This window comes from Xiphophorus maculatus, chromosome 23, assembly GCF_002775205.1.
Source record: "Xiphophorus maculatus strain JP 163 A chromosome 23, X_maculatus-5.0-male, whole genome shotgun sequence".
Lineage (NCBI taxonomy): Eukaryota > Metazoa > Chordata > Actinopteri > Cyprinodontiformes > Poeciliidae > Xiphophorus > Xiphophorus maculatus.
Genome location: NC_036465.1, coordinates 3,142,473 through 3,161,150, shown reverse-complemented (window position 1 = coordinate 3,161,150; position 18,678 = coordinate 3,142,473). Strand labels below are relative to the sequence as shown.

At 37.8% G+C, this 18,678-nt stretch overlaps 1 protein-coding gene across 2 annotated transcripts in view; it reads left to right on the top strand.

The window, feature by feature from the left end:
- The window catches only part of fstl5 (follistatin like 5), a 189,934-nt gene that overhangs the window by 149,441 nt on the left and 21,815 nt on the right, over positions 1-18,678 (top strand). For both annotated transcript variants that reach the window (XM_023328922.1, XM_005800578.2), the window contains 2 exons: positions 420-581; positions 2,102-2,236. In XM_023328922.1, the coding sequence (XP_023184690.1) occupies positions 420-581; positions 2,102-2,236 (297 nt within the window). The remainder of the gene's footprint in view (positions 1-419; positions 582-2,101; positions 2,237-18,678) is intronic.

Below are 18,678 nucleotides of genomic sequence, written 5' to 3'. Positions count from 1 at the left end.
ACGTGTAACACCAGATGCTCATTTAGTTTCTGCCTTTTCTCTTTTCTCACATTTTGTTTTCACTGCCTCTATTCTCTCATCTCGCTTGACAAAAGGTTACAGAAAATCAATAGTAACCAAGCAAAATCAATAACATCAGAGCAACAGTTGGCTCCCTTATTTATCTATCTGATGTGTTTGGTTTCATGAAGCACATTAACCTTATCTAAACATGTTCAGCAATGCTGCAAATGCACTCAAACCTACTGATAGTGTATGCTAATGTGGAGTCAGAAGTTTACTTGGTTTCTTATCTAAACCATCTTGTTTGATAAGGGGTTAGTAACTTCTTAAATGATGATACTAATGTAAACAGCAGTGTGGGACAAAGCAGTGTTTGTGTTAATCTAACTCTTATCTGTTTTCCTGTCACCTTCCAGTCCCTCCAGTCATCAGAGTTTACCCAGAGAGCCAAGCCCGGGAGCCTGGAGTTACCGCCAGCCTGCGGTGTCACGCTGAGGGCATCCCCAGCCCACAACTCTCCTGGCTCAAGAACGGCATGGACATAAAGACCAAGCTGTCCAAACAGCTCACCCTGCAAGGTGAACAGAAGTCCTGATTTATAATCTACTCCAACTATTTATTAGTTTCTTGTACCGTAGCATTTCCCGAGGATGGTAATTTAAAATCTGAAAATGTGATTACTGGTTCAGCGATGGACTGGTAGAATAAATAAAAGCCTATATATACATATAGACCCAGGAACACAGTTGAAACCAGAAGTTTACATACACCAAATAAAGCCAAACCTTGTTTTTTTATCACTCTCTGAAGTTACATCGGACCAAACTTTTCTTGTTTCAGGTCAGTTAGACTTCAGGCAAGGAGGGAAAAATAAATATGTGTCTTCATTCCATGTATGTAAAGTTTTGGCCTTAACTGTAGATGTTGGTTGCTCATATTGGATCCTCAATAATTTGTTTTAGTTATATTTGTTGTATATTTAAATTGGTTAAATTCATTACAATTAAATAGTAACAAAATTATCAACTCTTCAAATTAAATGAATATACGGAAAAATTATATTCATTTTGTCCATGAAACTTCAAAATGACTATTGGCTATTGTGACAAGTAGTAGTTAAAAAGGTATTAAGTAGTTTCTTTTCATAGAGAGCTTTTATTCTGAAGCTGAGTCACATTGAGTTTCCAATTTCATAATAGTTTGCAGAAGGGTTTTCTGCTGAACAGTGTCTGGAACATCTAATTTTACTCAGATTTTCAGAGAAGAATGCATCATCATCACCATGTGCAGCATTTGTTTTTATCTGTCAAAAAAAGGGCTATATGTTTGACCCCTGTTTTATTTAATAGATGACCATGCGGTTTGATTTTCACACACATTTTAGACACACTTATCTCTATGAATCATTTAGTTATAGAATCCAGAGCATGCATGTTATTACTGTTGGGTATTTAATTAGGTATTTGCTTTCTACTACTCTATTACACCTAAAAGTAATTTATTTGTGATGTAGACATGTGATTTTAGTGTAAAACAGCAGTTAATATGGTTAGAGATGTTGAGCAGATCTGTATGAATCATACTCTAAATTAAATAAGCTAGCCACAGATGAAAAATATTCTGGTTTGGGGAAATACATCAAATTTTCTGCGGCTAATAGCACAATATGCATGAATAAAACAAAACTTTGTAGAGTAACTCATTATTTATGCCATTTTCATTGTGATTCATTTGCTGTGTATTCATAGTTTAGAACAAAGTCTGGTTTTCTTCTGAAGCTCTTGGGCTTAGTGTGACCTCAATGATTCACAAACATGTTTTTTAACCACCACCTTCTAACGTTTTTTCAGGCTTGTTAATAAACCTAACTTAAATCAGAAAGATTGTTTGAAGATCCTTAAGGTTCAGAAACTTTAAACCAGCAGATGATCCTGTTATGAACTTCCCTAATGCCTTTTTGATTTCTCCCTGAAACAAACACCATCCGTCTGTTATGTAATGGCACCAAAAGATGGGAAGATGGGAGTCTCCTTTTATGTCTTTCTGGAAAGCAAACACATTGCCCGTTTTTGTGTTTCCTCTCTGCTCTTCCTCAAAGCTAATGGAAGCGAGGTGCACATCAGCAACGTGCACTTTGAAGACACCGGGGCATATACCTGCATCGCCAAGAATGAGGCCGGCGTGGATGAAGACATCTCTTCACTGTTTGTGGAGGACTCAGCACGCAAAACCTGTATGTATTAATCATGAAGCCTGCTTGGGTTTTCTCTCTTTTCCAAGAGGATATGGTGGAGTAAAGCTAAAGCTCTTAACATTCATTTTTATCTGTTTTCATCATTTTATTTCTTGTGATGCAACGATATCGCCTTCCAGAGTATTGTCCTCCCGTTTGTCATTTTAGCCACAATTGTTTTGCCTTTGTTTTAAAGAGTACCTCCCCACTTTTTTACATTTACATTTCAGTTTTGTTTTGGATTGCAGCTTTTGATATTTGTACTAATTTTATTTCTGGAAATCGGGAATATATGTAAACAACAAGTGTGAAAAGAGTGAGTCTTTATTCGGTGAAGAGTAGGAAGTTGAATGAAAGCATCAGCAGCTTAAATTCAAACCAGCACCTGTTGATTGATTTAAAACTTTTGTTGAGAGCTAATCCTGACTGTAATTTTACTAACATTCAGTAGATATTGTAATTTCTGCTCCAGTGCTAACCAACATTGTTGCATCAGTGTATTCCTACCAACAACTGTATCACCAGGTTAACTTCACGTCATCAAACCATGCAGTGGTTTTGCACATTTTAGTTTTTTCAAACTGATTACTTCGTCTAAATTGGTGAAGGGTTTGACTGCTCTGAAATAAAGTAGCTGTAAAACTATTCCAAAAATACCATCTGTTACGTCACTCAGTCCGTCTTCAGCTAGCGTTCCCACAGCATGTCTGGATCTGAACTATTTTATTGTCTTTATGTGGTGAATAGAAGAGAATGTAAAATACTAATATTGACTCTTTTCAACTACGTCACGTAATCACATTGAGGCTCCAAGATGGATGTTGGAAGTGGGTGATGGGATTATTGAACGGAGCCACTGCTGTTGTTTTCTGAGGGTTTTTTTTTTTTTGTCAGTATGGCCATCGCTTCTATTCTGGCTGTTGACCACTTGGTCAAGCTACAAGTTGTAAACATGGCATGGTCTGAGTTTTGTCCCCCTTCAGGTTTTCTGCTGACTATTCCCTTGAATGAGTCCAATGGTTTCCAAATCTTTGGGCAAATCGTGTTTCCAGCAGAGACAGCTTTTTGGTGGGTGAAGAGAAATCAGGCCTGTTATCTTCCAATCTTGGTAACAAAGCTTTCCATCCTGTTTGCTGTGTTGCCACACATCCATTTAACAATCAACTCAACACTCTGTGTGTTATATACAACAGTGCATCAGAACCAGAGGTGTTTTGTTAAGGTTTTTTAAATTACTTATATACATTGAAAAACTACTCAATTTATTTCAGAAAAATAAAAATAGCCTTTAAGCTGTTTGATGCATGAATCTCAAGGCAGATTTTTTATTTATCTAAATCTGTCTTAAAAAAATATTAACCCAAACACTTTGATAAGAAACAGCAAATCTTCTTTATTTATTTACTAAGGCACTATGTTACCATCAAATTTTCCTAACATCAGGTTTGTGACACAAGTAACCTTATTTATATCTGCAAGCATTTCTCAACAAACAATCTCCTCTTGTTCTTTCCTCATGAGAAGAATTGCAAACAGTAATTAACTCTGACCTTCTTCAAAATGTCAGAATTTGTCTTTGGGGCATTCATCCACATCCAGTCGTTAGCGTGTTGTATTTTTTCTGCGGGTAATTATGGCTCCCAGTTGGTACAGGCGTTGCAACTCTGCAGTCAGGTCACACGTCACGTGTTCACCGTCCCAGACCTGTGCCAAACCAAATGTGTTTAGATGTGATCCCTGTAGAACGGAGCTTCCTCTGCCCTGCCTGTCACACATCAGAGGATCATCCTCGACGAGGTCACAAGTTGCCCCCCCTGCGCTTTGAAGCTTTTGAAGATCTACCGAAGGCTAAAATGATGCTCAGAGTTAGATATGGTAGACCCTTTTTTGGAGAGAGTAACCCCACAAGACAGGACTTCAAAGAGATGTCAAGGGAAGGGCAGGCAAGGTTTGCACTGCTGCTTTAAAAGGATAGAATAAACAGGCTTTTGTACACATGTTGTGATCTGTCCTCAATATCTGACAGACTGAACATATGACCCATTCTAGTTTTCCTGTGACATCGCCCTCCACGTTCAGAAAGTAGTTAGGAGAGCAAATGAGAGCTGATGATCGGTTTTCCCGGAATTGGCTGTCAATGTAAGCCTGCGGCTAATGTGGGCTGTCAGTCTGCACCGCCTGCAGCCCTCCCCCAGTAACATGCTGCTCATCTGATCCACATAATATAAATTATAACATTTAACTTTAAAGCTGTTTTTGTGTACAAAGTATAATTTGAAATGACTGTTTTTTATTATTTTAAAACGTGTAAACAAAATACAGTGTCAGAGAAAAAAAATGAAAATAATAAAACAAAACTTTCATATTAAAAATTATATCTGCACATTTAATTTATTTTTATGCAGTCTACACATTGCTTACCTGTAAGATAACCATACAGTGACATTCAAAACAACCAAAAGCAAAATCTTTTCCTATTCTATGTAATCCATTTACCCATCCACACATCCAGTCATGTTTAAGTACCGTCACTACGTCCTTCAACAGTATGCCAGTTCCCCAATGAACACTTAAAACTCTGACATCCATGTACTTTTGTAACAGTTTTTTTATATATTATTTTAAAACTGATTTATATTCAAACAGTATTTCAAGACTTCATCCACAGACTGCTATTCACATGCTCCTCACTGTAGTACGTGCTTTGTTTTCTAAAATTCAGCTTTCCTTTTAACTCTTAACCCCCATTTGTTACAGAAAGTATATTTATTAGTAGTTACTTTAAAAAAAATATGATGTATGCTTCCAGTCAATTAAAATGTAATTCAAAGGCATCAGAAAACATAAAAAAGGGCAACTAATTAGTCAACAAGTTAATTAGGTTAATATTTACATGTATTGCTGCTGTGACTGCATCTCATAAGCCTGAAGAAAAAAAAGTAATTTTTGATTTCTATTAACCAAATGTAAATTCAATTATTTCTGTTCTAAGCTCTTTACAGAAGAAGTCAGGTTGATCTGTGTTATTCACAGTAGCCGAATGGTTTTATTCCTGCAGATTTGACTGTGGGTAATAAAGTCGGCCGTCACGGGTTCAACTCCTGGACCCGACGATATGTGCCGCATGTCTTCCCCCCTCTCCTTCCCTCTTTCCTGTCAGCCTACTTTCATATAAGGGACACTAGAGCCCACAAAAGACCCCCTGGAGAGGTAAAAAAAAAGAATGGAAATTGAACTATTAAATTTGCTTTTATCTTAATAAATATATCTGCAGCAGTTGCAAAATATCAGTTCTAAAATCTCACATGAAATCAGGATTCAAGTCCTGAAAACTTCAAAAGATCCTCAGCTAACAGTGTATTTCCAGCCCTGCTGTTTCTTTCCAATTCGTCGTAACCCTGTTACTTAAATCATTCTGCAAAGCTGCTTTTCCCTTTTTGTCACCTAGATTAGATTTGTGAAACAGCTGGTGTCATAATTTTCCAGACAGTTACTCTGCCAAATTATTTCTTCTTGTTTTCCACCCTTAATTTTAACCTCAGGTGGGTTCTCTTTTTTGGACATCTGTTCACTCATGTTGCGTCAAAGTTCTGCATATCAAAGAGACTTGAGCTTATTAAAGATAAAAAATGTTGGAAACTGATGCCAACTCTGATGTAGCTCAGCTCTAATTTTTACACTTTCTAGTGTATTCTGTCCAACTTTCTAATGGTGTGAAAAGCATTAAACTTTAGGACTCCAGCGATGCAGCAATAAGCTGATTCCTTACAACAGAGTTGACATCCTACATGTTTTATGTATGGAGTGTCAGAACATTGTATTTAACAGAGAAATAGAGAATAATGACGCATACTGATTGTTCAGCATTAAAAATGTAATAATTCTCATGATTAGAAAAGGTCATAGCCAGGTTTTTTCCCCATTAGGTTCTTCAGACAATTATATTGCAAACCTGAAAGAGGAATGTAAATTATTGAACCAAATACAGTACCTGGCAAATATATTTATACTTTTACCTCAAGCTGTAGTGCATTTTATTATGATATAATTAAACATATTGGGAAGTAGAAAGAAAATTTATGGTTTTGCAATTATTTTACAGATCAGTGTTTTGTTCACATGCATTTATCCCCTTTTATACCTAAATGAATCTATTGCAAATTTCCATTAATCCATTATGCATTCAGTCTTCCAAAAATATGTAAATAACTGAAACAACTATGCATTTATTTGTTATTACTAGAAAAAGAAATGGCTGATAAGAGTGCAACTAAAGTCCTACAGTTATGGATGGATCCAGCTGCTCCTTTCACTAAAACAAACACAAAACTCATTAAGCTCAAATCCTCAACCTGCTGATCGCAGGTTGAGGATTTGACCATTTCTTGTCATTTGCATTATCTTGGTATTTATTAAGCAAAAGCAGATGGCCAGACCTTTCTTTGGGCTTCTCATGCCAGAGTCAGTGAGTTATATTTTGCAGAAAGACGACCAGCTGCTGATGAACTGTGGTTCCACGTAGAGCAGAGGAATTTTGTTTATAGAGCAAAACTAATCAGTCAACACTTCTGGATGTACCTGAAAGCTTTTCTTATCCGATTATTGAAAGTTAATATCTTCTGTTATTATGGAGATAATTTCAATTTACTTGGATTTATAATAGTTGCTTTTGATTAATGAGCTTAAAATAATTTAAAATAATTTAATTTAATGGGGTTTTTTTTGCCGTGAGTGTTTTTAAAGTCTATTTATTAAAACCTTCTGCCAACAGTGACTGCAATCTGTCACTATTTTGACAAGAAATATTCACATAATATAGAGATATTGTGTTCAATGAGCAATTTTAAATGAAAATGTGTTTGTGAGTTTCCATACGAACAAAATCAATCATTTTAGCCATCACACATTTAAAATAATTCGTTTCTTCCAAGAGTTTGAATAAATGAAAATGTCTCTGAGTAAAAACATAAAATGAAAAGCAAGCCGCCCCCTTTTTTCCTAATACCATCCCACTCAGCAGCAGCAATTAAGATTAATATATAAAAAAGAACACGTTGCCTAGGATTTTAACCTCGCTAGCCATAAAACACAAAGAAAAAATGTGTTCCAGAAAATCATTGTGTTCCAGTAATATAAATGTTTACAAAAATACGTTAAAAACAGCAACAGAACTCGATGTTCTTGGTTAAGATAACATGACCAAACATTTAGTTTCAAGTCATCCAGTGTTTAATCTCTGTGTCTACTTTAAAGCAATAAAAAGATAATTACTGTAAGTTTAAGTCCGTTTTGGCAAAAGAGTCAGCTGTGATCTTTATTATAGATTGCACTTGTTCTGCTCTCTCATTCCTGAAGATCCTTTAACTTCGCCTTATTATCTCTTTCATCAGAGTCTGGCTGATGGCTTCTCTCTCTGACCTTTATCTTTAGCAACACTCTAACTCTCACTAGTGCTTAAATCTTGGCACCAACTTTCAACTTGAGAGCTCTTCCCTGTCAGAGTGGTCAGTGTCGGCTCCCTGGCTGTAAAACTGCAGTGAGTGTGGGTGGGACTTCCCTGACAGCAGCAGTCACTACAACGTCTGTTCAGATCTTCAGCTGGGGTTAGATAAGGAAAGCAATCACAACGGTCGCCTAACACTTCTCAGTCTGATGCTGGACTTTGCTTTTTTCAGTCTATTTAAGTTCAGAAAGGGTCTCATTTCAACAGCATCATATAATTCAGTAAATTTATAGCATTTACTGAACAGATTAGCTCTAAAGATATATCAAATAGAACATTTGTTTTCTAGTTCTCATTTAACTTTAAGGTTCATTTGCCAAAAGTGTTTTATTAGGCAGTATTGAAACAGATAGAGATAAAAACCTACTTGTTTTTAACGCAAACTCAAATTAATGCAGAAAAGCATTATCAAGAATTTAGTTTTATAATTTAATATAATATTCAGATAAAAAAAAAATCATTTCAGTGTCTTTCTTACTCCTTTCTACCTGTTTGTTCTTGTGCTGAGTTTGTTATTGTATGGTTGCTGCATTTAGTAAAAAGTGTATCAGAGTTTAAGTCATTAGCACTGTTAAGTTATTTTGACATTTTTGTACTGAACATATTTTGCAAGAGTGCAAAAACATGCTGAAGATAACATTTTCACCATCATTTAAGATTAATGATGGTGAAATCATTAATCTTAAAGACCTATAAGGACTTGGGAAACAGGAACCTCAGTGTTTTATCTGCAGCAACATAAAGAGTAGCTCCCCTAAATTGCATCGAAATGAACTCTGAAGTTGAGGGCCATCGACAGGTGAAGTCATTAACCTCACTGCAACAACACCTATCAGGGACAAAGGATCTGCAGAACAGCAGTTGTAGGGGACGATGTCTGGTTTTTAGTGGCTCACGTAGCTAAAGGTTTCCTCAGGAGGGAGTGTGAACCAGCTTCATGTTTCCTGTGCTAATAGGTCATTGCCAGAGATTTAACCACAACTTGGTGAAAACCTTTAAGCTGCCAGAAAACTAAATGTATCACAACCAGTCACAGGGAGGGTTCTGCTGGTGCCTTTTAGCAAACATTGGATCAGAACTGGAAAATGAAGTCTTTGCAAACCGTTGATATTGTGATTTATCACAGTAAAAAGTTTGTTCTAGCTGAAGTAATTCAGATATATCACAATAACCCAATTTTTTATGCACTTCACAGTTTGCATTAAAGTTTGCTTTTCCACAATAAACACAAAATTGAGGTTGAAAGGACAGTAATCACAAGCAAGGTTGTGGGAACATATTGGTATGAAACACGGCTCCCTGAACAAATGAGAGCTTGCTTGGATTTAATCTAAAGTCCAACAAAGTCGTTCAAGGTAATCTGGACAAGAGGGAGCGTTTGTGGTTAAACGGTTACATGAGGGTGCGTCACCAAGGTAAAGCATTCATAGAGGAGTACCTTAGAGTTTTTGTATCGCCACTAACAAGACCCACTGTTGGCCAAAGTCACATGTTTTAGCTCTTGCCACCACATTTTTTTTTTTTTACAAATATTATCAAAACAGCATTTATTACTCAGCTAATCTGCACCCACAGATGAAGTTATTTTCAAAAATGAGTGAAAAAAGCAACTGAAAACCAAGTAAAAATTGGGCTTCAGAAGATTGCAAGAAAGTCTAAACACACAGAAAGAGATAGTAAAGTAATTTAAGATGTTTTAAAATTTAAAATTTCTGATTGTATTTGTAGAACTATTTTGTTTTATCTGAAAAAATAAGAATTTCTCACAAATTTTCTGTGGTATTCATAAATACTACAGAAAATATTTCAGACCAACTTAGTAACTCAATCTAGACAAAATCTGTCTACTTTGATTATGTGGAGAAAACAGCTAGACTATCAATGTTGCAGCAGGACCAGGAGAAACTTGCTTACATATATTTAATAATTTAATTTTAATTTAATAATTTAATGCCATTTTTTTCTCAAACTAAAAATAATTGTTACCTTTTCTTTTAACTCTTGTTGCTAGTTAGGCTGAATAGTTTGAGCATCAGATACAAATTCATTTAGAATGTTGCATAAAAATGCAACTAAAAGTATCAGAAGGATATGTAAAAAAAAAAAAAACATTTTACCTGGAAGGCTTCACTTTGCAATGGAGGACAAAGTGTGTTGCTAAGGCTAAGAGGCATAATTAATACAGGACACTGAGTCACTGTGTAGTTAGTTCCTTCCTGGTTGGCATCTGCTTGGCAGCTAAACTATACTAAACTAGTGCTTAGTCACCATTCTCCTCTTTAAATGGGAACATTTGAAAAAGAGGTTATGAGTTATAAGAGGTTATAAGTTTTACCTGTAGTAGAAATGTCTTTTGACATTAGTGAGAAAAATCCAGGTTATTTGGTCCTGGAGGATGAAGCTATCAGGTAGGCTAAGAAAGATCAAGACCAAAGCAGACTGCATTGTCTTAGACGTTGTAAAAACGTCACAGCAGTTCATATAAACATTTTTTATGAACTATTTATCAATCATATGCAAAGAAATCAGCGATTATTTGTGTAGGAAATTGGTGAACAGATGCTGCACCATCAGTAATCCTCCTACTTATAAACCTATAAGAACAAACTGCAGAAATCTTGAACTATGCCTTTAAGGTAGCCTGAAGTGACCCAAATCTGATTGTTTTGCCACAATGCGACCTGTATGTGGTCTTTTCTTGACAACTTGAACAATAGAGATCCATACCTGATCTTTTCAAATGTGACCTTTGTTTGTACAGCCACGTTGTGTTCATCTGACCTGTATGTCATTTATAATCGACAAATGTCACTATTCTGCTTACTATGGGAAGAAAAACAACAATCCAGGCAGATGATAATGTGGAGAGCGATAAATGGAGAAAAATCTAGGTTTCTGATTTAATTAATATTTTGGGTGATTGTTCTTTCAGTCCAAAACTGAGCATGTTTGTGACGTGTGACGTTGTGTCCTCTACTGCGCATGCAGAACACTTTTAGGTTGTTTTCAGTTCACACAGGAGATCACGTACAAGTCACATATACTGTATTAGGAAATGTGAACAACCATGCAAAAAAAAATCTGATTTAAAAAACTAAAAGTGAGCATTAAAGCTTGCAGTGTGAACGCAACTTAAAATCCAACCTTGAACCTGTATATCACCACATACGTAAATCCATATGCACACCTGTCTGCTCCATGTCAAGGTTAGTGAACTATATGCTTTCTAAGTTGGCACTAGTTTAATCAAGAACTTTTGAACATCTGCTAACTCTACTTAAGACATAAATCACTAAGTCAGAATCCTCATTTAAGCTCAAACACTCAAGAACATCAAGAGAGTGAATACAGATCAGCTCCATATGGCAGATTACACATTGTGGCCAAAAAGGCTCTTTAACGTCATTGGTTTAGTCTTCCCTCATTTACGGAGCCACTCCTGCTTTGGCATTTAGCCTTCCAGGCAGGGCTGAAAAATAATCCTAAAGGAAAGTTTTATATTCTTCAAGCTCAGAGCCGCAGACATCCAAAAACCTTTGGCGCTGTTCATTTCAAAGCTGCAGCTCTTCTGTTCTTTTCGATATTTTTCAGTAGGTTTTCCATTTTAACTAGTTCTTACTTGAGCCTTGGCTCAACTATGAGATGCACATTCTTAACAGGGATGGCTTTTGCCTTGAAGCAGCAGAATCAAGGACTCTGATCCTGCAGACTTTGAGATGCTGGTGAGCATCTACAGGCAGCAGAAAGGCCCAAATCTATTAGCACTGATTTAAAATGCAGTCAAATGACGCATCATAATTGTACTTTGAGATGTTTCCGACACCTGACTTCCTGGAGAGTAATGATCTATTTCTAAGAATTCACACTTAATGACATGCCTTAGGCTGCTCATTCAAAGACTTGAGTTAGTAAGAGATCTGAATAACGAACTATGCAAGCTGTCAAAGGACTGAATAAGATATTAACCAGGAAGGAGAGCGATGAAAAAAGCTGCATTTGATGTTCTGGAGATCAATTTAAATGAAAGAAGCCTTGAGGTCAAACCTTTTTCTTTACAGGCACAACACTGGATTGTTTTTCTCTAAAATGTATCCAAGCGATTTGCTGTTTAGCCAAACCTGAGCATTCGCTGTTCTGAGGTCTCCTCTAACCGAGGCTGTCACCAGCAGGCAGAGCCCCATCCATCTCTGACAGGCTGTTGCTAAACTGGCATAAATATCTGCCCTTCACAATGTGCCAATTATTTCTGCAGCGTCAGAAGATCTGCATGGCTCAAAGCAGGCATTTGTTACTTTAGTCTTTTCACTTTCTGCACCATTTCATGCCTCATACCCGAGATTTGGAGTACTTCATCATGAACAGTTCTTTCAGCTGCAACTTTATGCATTTATTGAAGCAAACTCCAACAAAAACTTTTAGTTTTTTACATTGCAGTGCCACCATTTTGATATTACAACTTTAGACTTAATTTGCTTTGTCATATTTTCCGTTTTTTCCTAATATTTGAAAGTTTTGGTAAAACTTGAGTTTTTTGCAAAACAAAAGGTTAAATATCTATATAAACAGGAGAAGTGGCAGAGCAAACATCAAATGCCTGAAGATAGTTTTTCACTTTAGTCAAGCCACTACAAGTTTATTAATCAATGTGTGACCTTTAAATACTCCAGCAGGAATGAGGAGTAATAAACCTCTAGTGAAGTAGAAAATAAGGACACTGTGGAACATTAAGAGAGCTCCGCTTATCATGATGAGGGTATTTACATTTTTTTGTATGACAGATCATTTTTAGCTAATATTAGGTTAATTTAAAACGTATCAATTTGTCTGAGCTTGTTTGTAACTTTGTGATTGAGAATGGGGTTAAATGCATGCAGTCAGACATTTTACATAAATTAAAGGTTGGCGCATCTCTTAATTTTCTGTCTTTAATCTAAATTATGGGTCTATCATTTGAGAGCAGTGGAAAGTTGTTTTTTAAAGGGTTTTTCTAGCTCTAGTGGCCTTTATTTGCAGTAGATTAGACAGGAAATGGGCAGAGAGAGAACAGGGGAAGACATGCACCAGACGGATGCTTCGAGGACTAATAGCCTCAATATGAGGCGGCCGCTCTTCCTCTACATCAGCCTATCAGTGGAAAGAAGTTTAATCTATCAGTTATTTACTACTAAACTGTTTCCAAGTGATTGCTTTAGGGGGAAATAAATATTTCTCCACAACCAATATTGTACCAATATTGTAATATTTTTGTCACCAAAATCAGTGTAGCAGGCAAACCAACAGCTATTTAGACGGTTCACCAATGATAAGAAGCTGAATAAACTAAACATAATGAACCAGTGCTCAGTTCTTCTTCATTAATCTGTATTTTGTCTGAAAAAGTAAACAAAAAAGCATTCACATTCACACAGCGTTTATAACCAAAGCTTATTTACATCCATTTGTGCTCTCCTGTTTCTTTTTGCTCACAGAAAAGATTTCCCAAAACAGCTGCTCTCATTCCCGTACTTCAACTCAATCTCAACATTTGATGGAAAAGTTATGGATTAAGACTTAGATTTGCAATCAACACCATCAGTTTGGTATTTCTCTTTAATGAAAGTTTGATGCATTCCATTGTGTGGCTTTGGGCTTCTGTTCCCGATGGACCTTCCATACCTGCCATATGGCAGTATGTTCCCACTAAGACAGATCCATAATGGGGCTGTCAAGAAGCAGTACTGATTAGTTTTTCTATTTAGACTCGCATATTAGACTTTTTTGCATAATTCTCAGAAACAACCACCCAGCGACCCGCTCCATGCCTCCCTCTGTTCCATGAAGCTAGCTTTATTTGTAAAAGCTCAGGTTTTTGCAGAACCTGGATGGTTTTTCTGGTGATTTATACTGAACCAGAATCCGTTAAAAGAGTGGCTTGTCTTGCAGCTTTATGATGAAACTGTTTTCTGTAATTTAATAGTTTAATAGCTCATTAAATAAACATGCTGGTGGGGTACCACATTTACACTGCAAGCCTAAGAAGCTTTTATTAGCAGTTAATTAGTATGGCTATCTGTTTAGGTAACCAGCCTGCAGTCAGTGGCTAAAGATACTTTTAAAAACAGCACTACCTTAAGACTGCTGGGTGTTGCTCCCTTAGTTTAAATGAATCTTTTGAAACTGGAGGTATTACCAAACAGCTGAAATTATTTTTAAAAGAATACCTGGGGCTCTCCACTTCTCTATTTGCCATACCGCTGAAGAAACTCTGCTCCCTCAGGCATTTCTTGGGCATTATAACAAAAGGCCACAGAAACATTGATATAATTCTAGTGGTTTTGGACTATACCATATTAAAACCTCCTAATACACTGGACTGACCCACAGTGAGCTCTGACCTGCACTTGATTAGCTTAAGTTACCTGTCTGAGACACTATAAAGGCTAATTACTGAGGTTAATTAGTTTCTAGTCTTTATAAATCAAACATATTTTTGTTGGCCCCATTTGCTGAAGAAATTTCCATAGCCTTTTGAAGAACATAAAAACATTTTTTTTGTTTTGATCATCTTCTGTTCATCCTTTTTAATTGGCTAGAGAAGAAATGTTGATAACAGTCCGGATACCAGAGAGAAAATAAATGTTTGGCTGCTCTATAATCCAAAACAGTTTCCCTAAGTCTGTTTATATTTTGCAGTTTGTATATATATATATATATATATATATATATATATATATATATATATATATATATATATATCTCAAGGATCACTGATGCTTATTGCCTACAAGACTGCAAAACCCGACACACCAACCTGTGCATGGCTTGGATTGATTACAAGAAAGCCTATGACTCAATGCCGTATACTTGGATCATTGAATGCTTAGAGATGTATAACATCAACAGGACTCTGAGAGCCTTCATTGCAAACTCGATGAAGCTGTGGAAAACCACCCTTGAAGCCAACTGCAAACCACTTGCACAAGTGTCCATCAAATGTGGCATATACCAAGGAGATGCTCTGTCCCCGCTACTGTTCTGCATAGGCCTGAACCCCCTCAGCCAAATTATCAACAAGACTGGCTACGGATACCGACTCAAAAATGGGGCCAACATCAGTCACCTTCTCTACATGGATGACATCAAGCTGTATGCCAAGAGTGAGCGAGACATCGACTCACTGATCCACACCACCAGGATCTACAGCACGGACATTGGGATGTCATTCGGACTAGAGAAGTGTGGTCGGCTGATCACAAAGAGGGGGAAGGTCATCCGCACAGAAGGGGTCTCACTCCCAGAAGGAACAATAGCAGACATAGAGGACAGTTACAAGTACCTAGGTATACAACAAGCAAATGGCAACCTCGATGAGGTCACAAGGAAAGGAGCCACAGCTAAATACCTCCAACGAATAAGGCAAGTCCTGAGAAGCCAGCTCAATGGCAAGAACAAAATCCGTGCGATAAACAGCTATGCCCTGCCAGTAATCAGATACCCTGCTGGAATAATTAGCTGGCCAAAGGAGGAGATAAAAGCCACGGATATTAAGACTAGAAAACTACTAACAATGCATGGAGGGTTCCATCCCAAATCCAGCACCCTGAGACTGTACACGAGCCGCAAGGAAGGAGGCAGAGGACTAGTGAGTGTGAGAACCATAGTCCAGGACGAAACAACTAAGATCCATAAATACATCAGGGACAAAGCCTCAACAGACAATTTGCTCAGTGAATTTCTCAGACAACAGGGAACGGAGGTTGAGGTGCCAGAGATTCCATCATGGGAGGACAAGCCCCTACATGGGATGTACCACCAGCAAATAACCCAAGTGGCTGATATCAGTAAATCCTACCAATGGCTGGAAAAAGCTGGACTCAAGGACAGCACAGAGGCCCTCATCCTGGCCGCCCAGGAACAGGCCCTAAACACCAGAGCAATAGAGGCCCAGATCTACCACACCAGACAAGACCCAAGGTGCAGGTTGTGCAAGGAGGCCCCTGAGACAGTCCAGCACATAACAGCAGGGTGCAAGATACTGGCAGGGAAAGCGTACATGGAACGACATAACCAAGTTGCAGGCATAGTGTACAGAAACATCTGTGCAGAATATGGACTGGAAACCCCGAGATCAAAGTGGGAAACACCCCCAAAGGTGACGGAGAACGCCAGAGCTAAGATCCTGTGGGACTTCCAGATCCAGACTGACAAAATGGTAATGGCGAACCAACCAGACATTGTCGTAGTGGATAAACAACAGAGGAAAGCCGTTGTGGTAGATGTAGCAATACCAAGCGACTGCAACATCAGGAAAAAGGAGCATGAGAAACTAGAGAAATACCAGGGCCTCAGGGAGGAACTGGAGAGGGCCTGGAAGGTGAAGACCACAGTGGTGCCTGTGGTCATCGGGGCCCTCGGGGCAGTCACCCCCAAACTGGACCAATGGCTACAACAGATCCCAGGAACAACATCAGACATCTCAGTCCAGAAATGTGCAGTCCTTGGCACAACCAAGATACTGCGCAGCAGAACCCTCAAGCTCCCAGGCCTCTGGTAGAGGACCCGAGCTCAGAGGATAAGAACCACCCGCGGTGGGCGAGAAGGGAATTTATTTTATTTTATATATATATATATATATATATATATATATATATATATATATATATATATATATATATATATATATATATATATATATAGTACAGACCAAAAGTTTGGACACACCTTTTAATTCAATGAGTTTCCTTTATTTTCATGACTATTGACATTGTAGATTCACACTGAAGGCATCAAAACTATGAATAACACATGTGGAAATATGCACTAAACAAAAAAGTGTAAAACAACTGAAAATAGCCCTTATATTGTAGTTCCTTCAAAGTAGCAACCTTTTGCTGTGATTACTGTTTTGCACACACTCTACATTTTCTTGATGAGCTTCAAGAGGTCGTCACCTGAAATGGTTTTCACTTCATAGGTGTGCCCTGTCAGTTAATAAGTGGGATTTCTTGCCTTATAAATAGTCATGAAAATAAAGAAAACCCATTGAATTAGAAGGTGTGTCCAAACTTTTGGTCTGTACTGTATATATAAACAGAAAAAAAAATTAATTCACAATTTTCTTCAGCTTTTGTAGAAGACAATTTTCTTCAGCTTTTGTAGAGTTGATCCGTCTAAGCTGCAGAGATTTTGAAATAGAAAAGTTATCTTTCTGGTTCATTTTGCTTCTGCTCCTCAGCAGTTGCATCAATGTTGAGATTCCCATTGATAAACCATGAATTACACTGTGAATAAGTTAATTTGTGTCAAACTAGACTGATTATTAGATCAAACTGCAGTCAGTCATTTAGAATAATCCATCCATTTTCTATTAATGCTTAATCCTTGCAGAGAAACTCAAGTGAGTTTCTGGAGGGCACCTTGGACCACTTACCAGTCCATCACAGGGCAACACGGAGACACACTAGACCACATGTGTCAAACTCCAGTCCTCAAGGGCCGCAGTCCTGCAACTTTTAGATGTGCCTCTGCTGCACCACACCTGAATAGAATAATTAGGTCATTAGCAAGGCTGTGGAGAACTGATCTACACAAGGAGGAGGTAATTAAGCCATTTCCTTCCAGCATTTCGTACCTGTGGCACATCTAAAAACTGCAGGACAGTGGCCCTCGAGGACTGGAGTTTGACACCCCTGCACTAGACCGACAACAACTCATACTCTCCAGGGCAATTAACCCAGCATGGATGTGTTTGGACTGCAGGAAGAAGAGTGCCTGGAGAGAAAAACCAAACGTGTGGTTAGAACATGCAGACTCCAGAATCCCTCCAGCTGCGAAGCCACAGTGTGAACTAATACACGACCATGCAGCGCTGAATCTTAAGGGATCTAAATCTTTTATTCCCCCTTCTATTTAGCATTCAGTCATCACGTACAGTATAACACAGAAGTATGCCTTTGCTCCACATGTGTGTATTTCAGTGTATACCATTCCCTTATTTCATGTTCACTGTCTCTCAGACACTTATTGATGTCTGTTGGATTTGTTCCAGAAAAATTCAGTAAAGTAAAGGATTTCACATATTCAGATAGACGGCTGTAAACTGAAGTCAGCGGGGGGAAATGATTGGTTGAAACAAACTCCTCTGATCTCCTGAACCTTGATTCTGCATGGCTGACACACCACAACTCCTCTCCAGATTCTCCACAAAGCTTTTTTTCTTTTATTTAACGCCGTCCACCGGCCCGCCTGCTTTGCATCCTCTCAGTAGTCCGGATCAGTTTACGGCAAAATAGGGTCTCTGTTTCCATCAGCCGGTGTTCTTCCTGTCACAGCAGACTTTCATACAGTGTTGGACACGCTGTCAACAGCAAAAAGCTCAAACCAGACAGTGACGCAATCCACAGCATGAGCAGTCAGCTTCCTGTCGACATGGTTTCATGCTGACTGCTTTATAAATTGAATATTATAAGTCAAGTAGAAAGTTTTCATGCATATAGAGTTAAATTACAAGACTCTTGCTTATAAGTGCATGTAGGATTCATGAATGAATTTGAAAAGTGAACAGTATTAGGCTGCAGACGAAAGAGAGACTCCACATTCGTCTTAAAAATATAGGCAATAAGTCCAGAATTAAATTTTTATTAAATGTATACCAAGATCCAATGAAAATTTTACAAACTAAATAAATTAAAAATAAATATCTTTCATATTTACAAATTTATTACCCATATGTTATCATGTTTTAATAACCCTTATTGTACAGTTGGTTTGTGCTGAAGCTCTGGATGTTTTAAGCTCTTGCTAACACTTCAACTTTAAAAACTTGGATTTTGTTCCAAGGATTAAGCCTTCTGATCACTTTCCGCTCTGTAGAGATGATACCGACTCAAATCCGTCAAATGCTCCCAGCTCTAATTCAGGAGCAGTCATAGCTGTTACTTAGGTAGTGTCTTCACTCCAC